Source organism: Fimicolochytrium jonesii (genome assembly GCF_025526975.1).
Source record: "Fimicolochytrium jonesii strain JEL569 chromosome Unknown EV422scaffold_40, whole genome shotgun sequence".
NCBI classification, from domain to species: Eukaryota; Fungi; Chytridiomycota; class Chytridiomycetes; order Spizellomycetales; family Powellomycetaceae; genus Fimicolochytrium; species Fimicolochytrium jonesii.
Genome location: NW_026515707.1, coordinates 102149 through 115163, shown reverse-complemented (window position 1 = coordinate 115163; position 13015 = coordinate 102149). Strand labels below are relative to the sequence as shown.

The 13015-nt window shown below is 56.2% G+C and overlaps 3 protein-coding genes across 3 annotated transcripts; 2 read left to right on the top strand and 1 right to left on the bottom strand.

Annotated features, from left to right (window-relative positions):
- The first annotated feature begins 707 nt into the window (after positions 1-707).
- On the top strand, positions 708-3126 carry EV422DRAFT_328380 (uncharacterized protein). The gene is made up of 5 exons (XM_053066338.1): positions 708-1198; positions 1336-1713; positions 1801-2068; positions 2174-2556; positions 2637-3126. The coding sequence occupies exons 1-5, from the start codon at positions 1067-1069 to the stop codon at positions 2793-2795; spliced, it is 1320 nt and encodes a 439-aa protein (XP_052921123.1). The 5' UTR covers positions 708-1066; the 3' UTR covers positions 2796-3126.
- Positions 3127-3284: 158 nt separating this feature from the next.
- Positions 3285-7142, bottom strand: EV422DRAFT_328368 (uncharacterized protein). Its single transcript, XM_053066337.1, has 6 exons — positions 6823-7142; positions 6294-6703; positions 5915-6192; positions 5193-5796; positions 4963-5099; positions 3285-4711 (listed from the first exon to the last, which is right to left on the bottom strand). Exons 1-6 carry the CDS (start codon positions 6924-6926, stop codon positions 3458-3460), a joined length of 2787 nt encoding a protein of 928 aa, XP_052921122.1. The 5' UTR covers positions 6927-7142; the 3' UTR covers positions 3285-3457.
- Positions 7143-8637: 1495 nt separating this feature from the next.
- Positions 8638-12833, top strand: EV422DRAFT_591923 (uncharacterized protein; the record flags this gene model as incomplete). The annotated part of the gene is made up of 8 exons (XM_053073543.1): positions 8638-9397; positions 9709-9897; positions 9976-10149; positions 10216-10392; positions 10462-10626; positions 10698-11175; positions 11752-12014; positions 12453-12833. Exons 1-8 carry the CDS (start codon positions 8999-9001, stop codon positions 12831-12833), a joined length of 2226 nt encoding a protein of 741 aa, XP_052921121.1. The 5' UTR covers positions 8638-8998.
- Positions 12834-13015: the final 182 nt, after the last annotated feature.

The following is a 13015-nucleotide window of genomic DNA, read 5'->3' as shown; positions in this document are numbered from 1 at the left end:
GTGTTGGTGAGGGAGGGAGGGAGGGAGTTGGGAGGGAGTGCGTATTTGGAGGGAGTACTCAGCTAGCTCTTCCGACTTTGACGGTGGGGGCGCGTTCCCAGCATGCTCACGTCACCGCGTTCGTTCAACCTTCTTTGGGCACTTCGAGAGCAACCACTTGCAACCAGACTCACTCAGTGTATGTACGTGTTCAAACCTTGCGGTTTCATCGAGACCTCGAATGGGATGATGGACAACAAAAGGCATATATGTTGAATTGGTGAACAGCCGTGCACGACACATGCCTGTTTCTGGGGCGCCAATCCGGAGCAGTGCATATAGATGGATCGCAGGAGGCATTATATGCATCTACATAAGCTATGGCATTACCCCACCAAAACTGACCGCAAAGGGATGAGGGTAACCCACAGACATCCGGACGTGTGATGATTCGCTCTGGAGGTCAGATAGATATTCGAACCGGGTTGCGTGCAGATTGGCAGCGCGTTGATTCTAAGGTTTCTGTTTTCTCTACGCAGCCCACGGCGGAGGCCATGCATCCTCCGAGCTACTTCTCGTTATGCTTTCGTTCGTTCAACCAACCTCAGACAGTTTTGTGAAAAGCATTTCGCCCGCACTTTGGTTGCGTACATCTCCATGCAACAAAGCGGGGATTGAGTTGTTCTCCGAAAAGGCCCACACTCTTCCCAACCCTTAGCTCTTCAGCGCCCTTGTCCATCCGCAGGCCGTCTCCTTTGAGTCCACCGCCAAATGGCCGCCTCTGGACTGCCTCGTTTGGGGATAAGATCCGTGCTTTGTGTACGTGTCTACATCTTCTCCCCTCTTGTATTATCTCTCTCGCCTGATCAACGCGTCGAGAGTCGAGCGAGAAGCGCCTGCCTGCCTGCCTGCCACGTCTCGTCTTCCCTCCTGGCCGCAAAAGTCACCGCGGCATTCGTCACCCTGAGTAGGACGGGCTCAGCACTATTCCCACGACTCCCTGCAGCCACCCACCACATACACCTCGGCTCGGCTCTCGCGCCCTTACAGTACTCTCTCCCCCACTCGCCTAACCTCGCACACAGCCATGAACAGAGACGAGGCCTTACGCTGTCTCGAAATCTCAAAGGAGAAATTCAAGGCCGGAAACACTCAGTCCGCTCTCAAATTCGCAAACAAGTCTATCGCCCTTTGTGAAACTCCAGAGGGAATGTCTTGGGTAGGTGTTGAGTGTTCTCCTTTCACTCTTGTTCCAGAGCCAAGTGCAGCAAGGAGCGGGCGGTTGTCAGAAAACCGCTCTGTTTACTCCGCCTCGCACGCATTCTGATCTCCCTCTCTAAATGCCTTACCTCGTAGCTGTCATTCCTCAGCACCCACTCAACCTCAACAAAACCCACCGCATCCTCCTCCGCCCGTGACGCAGCATCCACAGCACGTAGACGCTCAGCTTCAGCTTCAGCAGCCGACAGTTCGAAAGCGGAAGCAGCGCCGTCTAGACCCTTCACGCCGGACCAGGTTGAGGGGATTAAGAGGATTAAGGCTTGTAAAGCGCAGGGGGATCTTTATGCTGTGTTGGATTTGAAGAAGGGTTGCTCGGATTCGGATATTAAGAAGGCTTATCGGAAGGTGAGAACGGGCGATACGAGCAACGGCGAGCGTTGCATCTTGTGCGAGCGAAGCGAGCAGCTCCGCCCATCGCAGTTCAACATCCTTGTCGCGAGCGGAGCAAGCAGGGTATCGTTCAACCACCGCCAAACCATCCCTCGCTTCCCTTGGCTCTATCCAACGCGATGCTGACGTTATTTCTCTCTCCCCGCACAGCTGGCACTGCAATTTCACCCGGACAAATGCGGCGCTCCAGGGACCGACGATGCGTTCAAAGCAATCGGACACGCCTTCGCAGTGCTAGGCGACGCAGATAAAAAAGCGAAATACGACCGGTTCGGGATAGATTCAGACAGCTCGCGCGCTGGAGGTGGCGGAGGAGGCGGTGGGGGCGGAATGAATGGGTTCTACGGAAACCAGTTCGAGTCGGAGATTAGTCCGGAGGATATCTTCAACATGTTCTTTGGAGGTCAGGGTGGGCCAGGTGAGAAATCGATTCACTGATGGGGGCCATTTCGACCGGTTGTGGGATGTCATACGGTTTTCGGACTGAGAAGCAATGACTGAAACGTTTGTACGTACCCGACAGGCATGCGAATGCACAGCTTCACGTCCGGCCCCGGTTTCGGCCGCCAACACCCCTTCCACTCTGCCGCACGCACCCGCGCCCACCACCAACGGGCCCAAACCGAAGACGAGCCCCTCCTCAACCTCGCGCGCCTCCTCCCCTTCTTCATGATCTTCATCCTGCCCCTGCTCTCCTCCCTCTTCTCAACGCTCACCTCTTCCGGAGGCATATCCGACCCGGCCCCCACGTTCTCGTTCATGAACACGCAGACGTATGATATGGAGCGCAAAACGAAACCGAGACAGGTGCAGTATTATGTAAACTCGAGGCAATGGAATAGGTGGAGGGCGCCCAAGGAACGGCCGCAGGAGGTGAGGGGGTTCGAGAACGATGTTGAGCAGGAGGTATGTCCAAAACAGGATCTTGCATGCTTTTGCGGATTCACGCGCATAACTCACACATCCATCTCGTCCCTGATGCATAGTGGCGCCGCCACCTGCAAAGCTACTGCCAACAAGAACAAGAACAGCGGCGGTTCCGCATCAACCAAGCCTACGGGTGGTTCAAAGTCGACGAGAAACGTCTGCGCGCCGCGGAACAGATGAAGATGCCCAACTGCGACGCTCTGCATAAATGGCGGTAGGATTATATAACCCCCGTTGTATGCGGGGGCATGTACTGTATTACGACCCAATGACACGAGCATGTAGCATTGGGCAGTCATTTCTGGAGTGAGAATCTCGAAAATTCCATTGCCGAAATTGGAAACGACCGAGATGATTGGGGGATGCCATGTATCTGAGCGGGGCTTTCTCTCCACTTTGTCTCATCTCGTCCGGGTGTCCACCCCGCAACCGGTCAGGTCTACATATACACCCACAACCCTCGCGGCAACCTCCCTCATCAGGCACGTAGCAATGGGATCTCGACCCAGGACGGGGTTCCACGGCTGCCCGTGATGCTAGATTGGTGTGGCGGTTTGGGAATCTCGGCTTGGCTGCCAAACCGTCCCTTCTCCAGGGCTTCGGGATTCCCTCCAGGCCGAGCGGCCGAAATCTTAGGGGAAAGGGAAGTCTACCCGGGAAGGTGACCTGCGCAGACAAATCGTATCCAACTCAAGAAAAGCACAACGAGCGGAAGACACCTCACATCCAAATACGCAACACAGGCTCGGAAGATTCGTATTCCATAGCTCCCAAACAAACGAAGAAGGCGACCGTACACATGGATGGTTATACAGTCCGATGGGAAACACAACACCAAAAAAAAGGGGGGGAAGGGGGGGGGAACAAACGCGACCCTCACTCACTCCGTAGCTGCAGGCGTCTCCTCCGCAGGCGGGGCCGTGGTGGCGGACGGTGTCGGTTCCGCCGCCACATTCCCAGCATGAGTGTGCGGGGGCGGGTGCTGTTGCTGGTGTTGATGATGGTGATTACCCCCACGCTCACCTCCGCCCCAGACCTGTCCCATGTGCGGCGGGCCCATCGGTCCAGGCACCATCATCGGCCCCATCGGGCCCTGCATCAGCTCCATGGGCGGCATCATTCCCTGCATCATGCCAGGCCCGGCAAACATTTGATTGGGCGACCGCATGCCGAATGGCGCTTGCACCGGGCTGGTCATCCCACCCTGAGATACAGCGACGTATCCACCCTGTGTGACAGCGACAAACGGTCCGGCAGGGTGGTGGCCCGGATGCATGGGGTGGTGGGGTGGAGGCGGTCCAAAGTGCTGCGGGTACATTGGGGGCGCGAACCCGGGGGCAAACTGCGGACCGTTCGGGTGCATGAAAGCACCGGGCGGCATGCTCATGCCGGGGGGAGCAAAGGGCCGCATGCCAGGGCGGTAACCGTACGGAGTCGGCATGTTGTAGGGGTAAAACGATGGGTCCATGCCCTGCGGGTGGCCACCGTACATTTCTTCTCCGTAGGGTGGCATAAAGTTTTGAGCCCGGGGCGAGAGCTGGTTCTTTGGGTACTTGTTTCCGAATCCCTTATTGTTGTTGTACCCGTTCCCGCCTTTGCCGCCACCGATCCGCTTCGAGTTGGTGTAGGGGCTCCGCTCCCCGCTCGAGTTGCCGTCTCGAGTAGCCTGGGCACCTGAGCCCCCGAGAGCAAAGGTGGGGGTGAACTCTGCGGCGTCCGCGTTAAACTTGAATGTAGATTTTTTAACGGGCGCCGTGGCGGCAGTCGCTACGGTTGCGACCGACCCCTTCTCAGATTGGTCATCGCCTGCACCAACAGTCTTCCCCGATTCACTGAGGGCATCTGTGACGGATGGTGCCTTTTCGCTTACTTTATCGGAAGGAGCCGTCTTGGTTGGCTCCGTTTTCTGAGCCGCCGGCTTGACCGACGATGCAGCCGACTCGGTCTTGGCAACTACTGGGGCTGGGGTCGGTGTCGCAGCTGCCTTGACTGCAGTATGCGCTGGGGGAGTAGCAGAGGTAGGCGCAGCGGGCTTTTCAACGACTTTGGGCGGCTCAACCTTGGCAGGCGCCGGCTTTGGTGATCCGCCCTTGTGGAGCAGGGCCACCATATCATCCGGAATCGGCATGGGAACCTGTGAAAGGGACGAGAAGTCAAAATACATTCCGTTAGTGACCATGAACAAAAGACATCGAGGAGTGTGATGTACTAGCCGGGAGCGCTCGCTTAGCTCACTGCAATTTGAAACCGCTCCCATGCAGTAGACGTCAGGTGCGCTCGCTTCGCTCGCCCGTCTCTTTGGACTCTGGGCGTGACAGCGTGATATGCCGGAACATGTCGACTGTTCATCTACAGATATATGGAGAGAATGACCGGTGTGCATACCTTGAATGTGGCAGAAAACGCCTTGAACTGTTGCATCGTGGTCGACTTTTCACGCTCATGCACCTCAGCACGACGTTTGGCCAGGGCGGCGCGCTCGTTGTTTGCAAAGTCTGAGAAGACTTTGTTCACTTCAGAGGCTGTGTGTGGGGAAGTGGATGAAAAGGGATAAAGAGCAGTATGAGTATGATATTACATGTAGGCCGACCATAGACGAAGGGCGAGGTACTTACGATCTACAGGCTTGGGCTCAGCACGCGGCGGGCCAGCGATCTTTGCCTGGCCGGTCTTCTGCTGCAGCTTCGCAATGGCGGCAGCGCTCAGTGCCGGCGGCTTCTTGGCTTGCGAGTGCTGCTGGACATGGGACTGGTTCTGTTGGTGATGTTCTTGTGCGGGGGGAGAGTTCCCGCGACGACCGGCCTGCTGCGGTGGGGAAGGCTTCCTAGGCTCCGGGGACTTCAAGGGCGAGATGCGGCCTTGCACGCGGGTAGGCGATGTTGGAGGTGAGGCTGGCTTGGGAACTGCTGCGGCCTTGTTCCCCTGCGGTTGTTGCTTGGCGGAGTGGTGCTGGAGGGCCTGCTGGTCTCCCGCACCAGCGAATTTCTTCTGTGGGCCTTGAGTGTGGGACCCAGATGCGGCCGCTGCCGCGTACGCGCGCACTGGAGGCTGCTGATTGTGGTGGACAGGGGACGGACCCGAGTTCTTGCGCGCACCGGGGGGAACGTACTTGCCCGAGCCGCGGATGACGGAGGAGTAGCGGTCTTCCTCGTCCATGTTCTGGCTTCCGGCAAAGGCGATGTTACGTTCTTCTGCCACGTGAGAGTTCGTCACTGGGCCCTGATGCGTAGGAAGACGATGAAGAGAAAGGAAACAGCCGTCAGTACCAACATCAACATCAACATCAACATCATGGCGGCGATGCTATGACTAACGATGAGCAACAGTGACAGCTTACCCGCTCAATTTCCCTCGCCAGGCGAATCGCCTCCTGCTCCCTCTTCTTAAAGTCAGGATTAGTCCTGTCCACCTTGGTGGTATAAAGATGCTCATCAAAGTCGCTCGTCACTCCGAAGAGCTTGGCGTTTGTAGCGAACTGATCCCAGTGGGAAGAGCCGCGTCCCTTGTCATCTTCTAGTGCGAGCGCTTGGTTATTGTTGGCATCTGGAGCCCATTTCTGGAGCGTACGCTCCTTGACAACGCCAGCATGGCCGCTGATGGCGGTATCAGCCAAGACTGCGGAAGCGGAAAGGAACGAGAAAAGGAAGAGAAGGCATTAGACACATTGCGTTATAAGCGACCTTCATCGCCATACATAGACATTCGAAGATGCTTACATTCGCGCTCCCCTCCATGGGCCTTCGGGCCGGCAGCTACGGCCACTTCCGCCGCGACGGCAGAGACCCGGCGCACATCCTTGTGAGGGATTTTCACAACTTTGACAAAGTTGCCCTCCTTGTTTTCTTTAGTGATCAGGCGGGCGCACTTGAGGGTGACCCCGAGGTCGGTCACCTCACGGATCCCGTAGATCCCGTGGTACACCTCATTGGCCTCGGTCTCCACCTGCACGAGTTGCCCGATGAGTTGGTTCAGGAAGAAAACGACCTTTTCATGCTGCCGCTTTTGGTCGGGAGTCATGGCGTCGGGCCCCTTCGAGACCTTGTTGGCGAGCGGAGCAGCCGGCTGCTGGTTCTGGGCTTTGCCAGGGCCCTTCTGCGCAGACGGTGCAGGCCACTTCTTGCCGCCCCTAATGATGCGCAAATGAACGAAAGAGATGTTCAGCAAGGAGGCACGTTCTGCATCTCAACCACATCTGTACGGATCTCTGGGGATCCCCGGACTGTTTCCAAATCAAGGATTGCTCACCTAGCAAAACCGCCGCCTCCGCGACCGCCGCGAGCAGAGCCAGCGCCACCGTGACCGGCAGCGGCAGTGTTTCCGATTGACTGGGAAGATGTCTTTCGATTCATGATTGACAAGATATATGAGTCTGAAGAAGGTAGTTCTGAAGAAGATATGCGTGACGATCGTCGTTTGTGCGATGTTATTCCAGATGAAAATATCGGTTCGGGGTCCTTCCCTCGTCTAGTGCAGGGTATATGTCGTGCCTCAGCCCAACTGTGAACGCCTCGTTTTTCGTTTTGACGACCCCCTCAGATTCAAGCTTAAATCGTGTAGACACTCGGAGACTAAACGATGCCGTCGATTTGTGGCTGTGATGGTGTCTTCTGCACGGGTTCCTCCTGCTATTCCTATTTTCGAACCTAACTTCGTTCGATGTGGGGGCTGCGATCGTGGAATCGGCAGTGCTGGTGAAATGTGATGCGTTTATGCCCAACTCCTGGGAATATGGTTGTGGAGTGGCTGTTTCTGGGGATGATAAGCGGCGCTGTCAGTTTTCCCTAGTGAAAAAAACGGGTGCGCGCAGTTGTGGAAAGAAGACAAACGACCGCCAGCGGACTGGGGATTTGCGGGGATGGGGTCGCAGGTTTCTGAGACAAAGCAGCAGATGCAGGTGGGAGGTTATATAGCTTGGTCCTGGCCGGTGGGTACGTAGGTAGGTCCTGTGGGTGATGGTGGCCCGCTGAGAAGGATGTGGGTTGGTAGGTTCCGCTCATATGGGCCCTTCCGTTATTCCCTCCCTCCCGTTCTGGGCCCTCCCTCATAATACCACTCCCACGCACTTGGTGTCACCGTGTTGGTGCGCCGCACTCGGCTTCCAGGGTGCGTGATGAACATTGGCACTTCTTCGATACTTATAGCCAGTCTTGTGTTTTGACACAGTAGCAGCAGATCGGCGCACCGCAACGCACCAAAGGCCTAAGCGCGTCTCGATGTTGGGCTTCCATCCCCGGCCAAAAGCAATGCTGAAACACGACGCTCCGAATTTCGAAAGAGGTGACTGTGACTGCCCCAGATCCCCGGGAAGACATCAATCCTTTCGTGCAAAGCCTGTCCAAATTCATTCATACTGGCGATGCCTTCGTTTTTATCATATAGAGACATAGACCTGTTGCTCCAGTCGAATGAGCGGCGGCAATTAGCAACTTGATTGACGGCGATTGACGTGTTTTGTGAATGTGCGCACATGCACACCTAGATCTCTACGGCTCTACGGCTCGGAGTTATCTCCGAGTTCTCCGAGTTCTCTTAGACATCAACGACGACGGCTATATGCTTCGACTCGGGATCCATCCACAATGAAATGGGCGAACAACAACATGATTGGCGAAATGAGGCTCCCTTTTGCAAGTGCGTGGCGCTGAACTGCCTTTCAATGAGGCGGAGAAAGTCCTTACAGCCTGCATCGAGATGTCTGCAGCTCGGTGATGACTTTCCCACAGCAATCTACATGCATGTGCGAAAGGGAGCCCGTCCGAGCCGTCCGATTTCTAGCGACGACACAGGCGCCCTTCCAGGCCATCGATCGTCGCCTTTTTGTTGTTGATCTTTAGTTCTGTGATGCCTGCACCGCATCCGTCTGCGTCGAAAGGCCATGCGCTGTAATATGAGTTGTTGTTGGGTGTTGGTGCTTGAAGCCGCGCGTTGTAATTAGCGCTCGTGAATCACGTACGGTAGTGGTCCTAACCGCAAGGCACTTATGCTATGCGTAAGGGGCCAATAATTAAAGAGTGACTTGCTCCTTCCCGCAAGAACGGCAAGAGAGAGAGAGACGAACAAGGCAACTACCTACTACACAACAGCCTACAACGGAACAACACTCCCCCCCAGGCTCACAACACAACAGCCCCGCAATATCCTCCCGTGGTGCTCGCCTGCTTTATCTTCGCTTATCGTCGGCGCTCTCCGCTTCGCTGCCATACCCCCCGCTGGGACTGCCCTTTCCATTCGCTGCTCGACTGTTCCAGTTCGCTTCCTTCGACCCCCGAGGACACCATCCACCGGACGAGATACTAGAGCCACTAGAGGAGGGAGGGGATTCTAGCCGTTGCCATAAGGACGCCAAACTTCCGAGGACGAATCATCCCCTTGTCGAACCAACTTACCCACTGGTCACTTCGCGCCCGGCGCCGCCGCAGCCATGGAGATCGCCCTCCCCCAACGCACCTCCGGCCCCTCAACCGCCGTCTCCCTCTACCAACAAACCCTCTCGATGATCGAGAAACTATACTCCCTCCCTGGCTTCGATCACTACCTCTTTCCAAACGGTGTCGACGCGTACGTCGCCGATCCAACCTCTTTTGCGCCCTTTGAAATCATTTGGGCTTGTTTTCGTTTGGGGACGCCGTTCTTGCATCTTTACAATCAGTTACGACCCAAAAAGAGATTGTCGGTGCCGGTATTGGGTGAGGCAGGGGCCCCGCCGAAAAAGGCCGTCTATGAGTTTTTGGTCGCGTGTAAGAGCGAGCTGCATTTACAGGAGAAGGAGCTGTTTACGATATCGGGCTTGTTTAAGGATGACACGAATGAGTTTGTCAAGGTAAGGCTACCGAAGCGAGCGGAGCGAGTCACTGTAATACAGAGCGCCAGCGAGGACGAACGCAGTGAGTGCGGGCAGAGCGAGCCACATTGCGCCTACGGCGCAATACCATCCTCACTGCGTTCGTTAGCGAGCCTGAGCGAGCGAAGCGAGCATCACATTTGCGCCAAATGCGCCGAAGGCGCAAGATTCCCCTCACCCACGTCCTCGTTTGTGAGTGGGTGATGGTGAATGGGTTGATGGATGAATGGTGGATGACGGGTTGATGGGTTGATGGTCGACAGTCTTGCTAACGTCACCTCTCTTCGTAGTTGATGAACACCATCTCGATAGTGGTACAAAAGATCGAAGACATGGGTCTCTTCCCACTACCCAAACCGTTACCATTCGCGTTACCGTCCGTGCGAAGTACGGGAGGTCCGCAGGATAACCGCGCCAAACTCCTTACGGAGATGCTGAATACTGAACGGGCGTATGCTGCGGATTTGGAGAAGCTTCAGGTGCGGGGAGGCAACTGCGTGTGTTTGCATATTGGGGGAAGAAATCGGTGTAGATGAACTAAATCTTCTTTTTTGCAGCGATATCAAAGAGAGCTGCAAAGCCAGGACGTGGTTCCGCGTGACATGCTGTTACAACTATTCGCCAATCTGGACGAGTTGCTCGATTTCCAAAGACGGTTCTTACTACAGATGGAGGCGACACTCAGCATGCCGCCCGCAGAGCAGCATATTGGGCAATTGTACATTACCAACGTACGTGAAAACAGATCGCAACATCATACATTGAGAATCTCCACTAACACGTTGGCGCAATAACAGGAGGAAGCCTTCACAGTCTACGTCCCCTTCTGCGGAAACTACCACTCGGCGATCCAGATCGCCACCGAGAATGCCGCAACCCTGCAGCGAGTGCCCGACATGGACCCCGTCCGCGAGCTCCCATCATATCTTATCAAACCTGTACAGCGTGTCTGTAAATACCCATTGCTTTTGAACGTAAGTGGAGTAGAAATACGATCTTTTCCCGGTCGTGTTGGGTCTAACCCCCCGGATTGGGTCTTGTAGGAACTTGTAAAATACTCGGACCCGGCTACGTACCCCCACATGGAGGAGTTGAAAGAGGGCCTGGCGGCCATCAAGCGAGTTACCGATTTGGTGAATGAAGAGCAGAGGCAGGAGGAGAATAGGCGGATCAAGCAGGATGTTTTGGATCGGGTTGAGGATTGGAAGGTGCGATGCCATTGCAACTGTTGTTGATGCACCCTTGGATGGGACTGTGTACTGACTCCTCCTGCGCCTAGGATCTGGACGTGAACGAATTCGGCTCTCTGCTACTAAGCGACCGATTCCCCATGAACAGCGGCGACGCCGAAAAAGATTTCGACCTCTTTCTCTTCGAAACCATCCTCCTCTGCTGCAAAGACACTGCCAAAAAGCGCAAATCAAAGAAAAACATCGACACCACAAGCTACCAGCTCAAAGGCAACATCTACATCGACCGGATTGACAGTATCATGGACGAGTGTTCGGCGGAGGAGCAGCGGTTTCAGTTGAAGGTTTTCTGGAAAGATGGTCTGGAGACCGAGTCGTTTGTGCTGCGGTGCAGGAATATGGAGCAGGTTAAATTGTGGAAGGGACGTTTGGACGGGTTGCTTAGCGCGCAACGCATGCAGCGGTTGTCGATGAAGGAGGCTACGGCCAATATGTACTCGCGGTCGATGCAGGTCAACCCGGAGTTCATTCGGAGAATGAGCGTTGCGCCAAATTCATACGACGACGGTCGCGGGTTATACTCCGCGCAGCAACAACAACAGCAACAGCAGTTCGACTCCCCCCTCTCACCAACCACCGAGTTCCCCCCCATCCAACGCTCCAAATCCATCCCCTACAACTACTACCAACCCAACCTAGGCTCCACTCCGTCCTCAGAAATGGCCCCAACCTCAACAGCCTACATGCGCCAATCCGCCCCCGCCAACCCGCGCAGCAGCACCCGCTCGGGAACAACCACCGTCTCGACAGGCACATCATCCTCCTCCCGCGGTCGCAGCACCTCCCCGCCGCCCATGATCCGCAAGGACTCCAAGACGTATGAGTTCAGCGGTGACCCTTTGTTGGGCGATTTCATGAAGAGTAAACCGAAGAAAGGAAGAGAGCGGAGCAAGTCACGACCGAGGGAGGAACCGAAGTTTAGTAAGGCGCCCCCGCCAATGCCATTACCGGAACCACCCGTCGGCTTCGCGTCAAACGGGTACGTACACCGCGGTGGGCCGCCTGCGCAGCCCTTACCCACCGTCCCATCCAACACCACCAACATCCGCCGACCAAGCAAAGCATCCGGATCAGAACCAGCAGGCTACTTCGACGGCTACGACGCCATCCCCATCCCTTTATCCTCCTCCGCACGCGGCCGGGGTGGTGATTTCCGTGACCCCTCCGACCTCCCGCCCTCGCCACCCCAATCAATGCCCGGCTCCCCGCGCGGCAGCGCCAGCACCGCACGCAAAATGTCCCTCGCCTCCGCAATGGCCCCGCCAAGAAGCATGACAAGTCCGTTCCCGCTGAGCCAGGTGTACCAGGAACCGCAGCGGATGGGGTCGACTTCTTCAGCTACCTCGGTTTATGATAACGCCCCACCGCCGTCGGGTAGTAATTCGAGCCAACAGCGGGCGGGGAGCGTGTCGAATGGGTATGAGCAGTACACCCGCCCGATACAGCAGACCCCCGCGTTGATGCGTGTAACGGTCACCGAGAACCAGATATATCGCGCCAACAGCTCGCCGGACGGTTTACGGCCCTACACCACCATTTCAAATCCCTCAAACACCAACGGCAACACAACCCCCTACTCCATGCCCCCAGACGGCATCCGTCCCCCGCGCGTAATCCAACTCGCCCAAAACCCGCCCGATATGCCCTTACCGCCGACCCCGCAGACGTACGGATCCGGCTCGACAACGACGCAGACATATTCGTTACAACCGCCGAGGAAATCGTCGTTCTCCGCTTCGTTTGCGGGGGGTCAGAACGGGGTGGTTGTGCAACCGGGGCCACAGTACCAGCCCCAACAACAACCACCACCCCCGCCGCAGCACTACAACTCATCATCCTCGTTGAATTCACTGAACTCGATCACCCCAGGCTCACCGACCGCCACCCTCCGCATCCGCATGCACCACGGCGCCTCCAACCAATCCTTCGTCATCGCCGTCGCCCCCACCGTCACGTTCAGCGACCTGCAAGCGAAAATGGAACGCAAGATCCGCTTGTGTGGCGGGAACCAGGACGGGCGACGGCTGCGCATGCGGTATAAAGATGAGGATGGGGATTTCATCGCGATCGCGAATGATGAGGATGTCGGGATGTGTTTTGAGGCTGCTAGGGGCAGGATGGGCAAGAGTGGCGGCGAGGGGTTTGTTAATGTGTGGATTGTGTGAGGGTGTGCGGTTGTTCTTGACACCTGCACCCGCCGCTCCATCACCGCGCATTGCGCCTTCTACCACGGACTTACACTCCGCGAATTCGCTCCCCTTGTACGACCTTTCTTGTCAAATAACTCACTTCTGTATATTACCCCCACTCGTGCATATAAAAACTCGTACTTAACTCGTAAACTCGT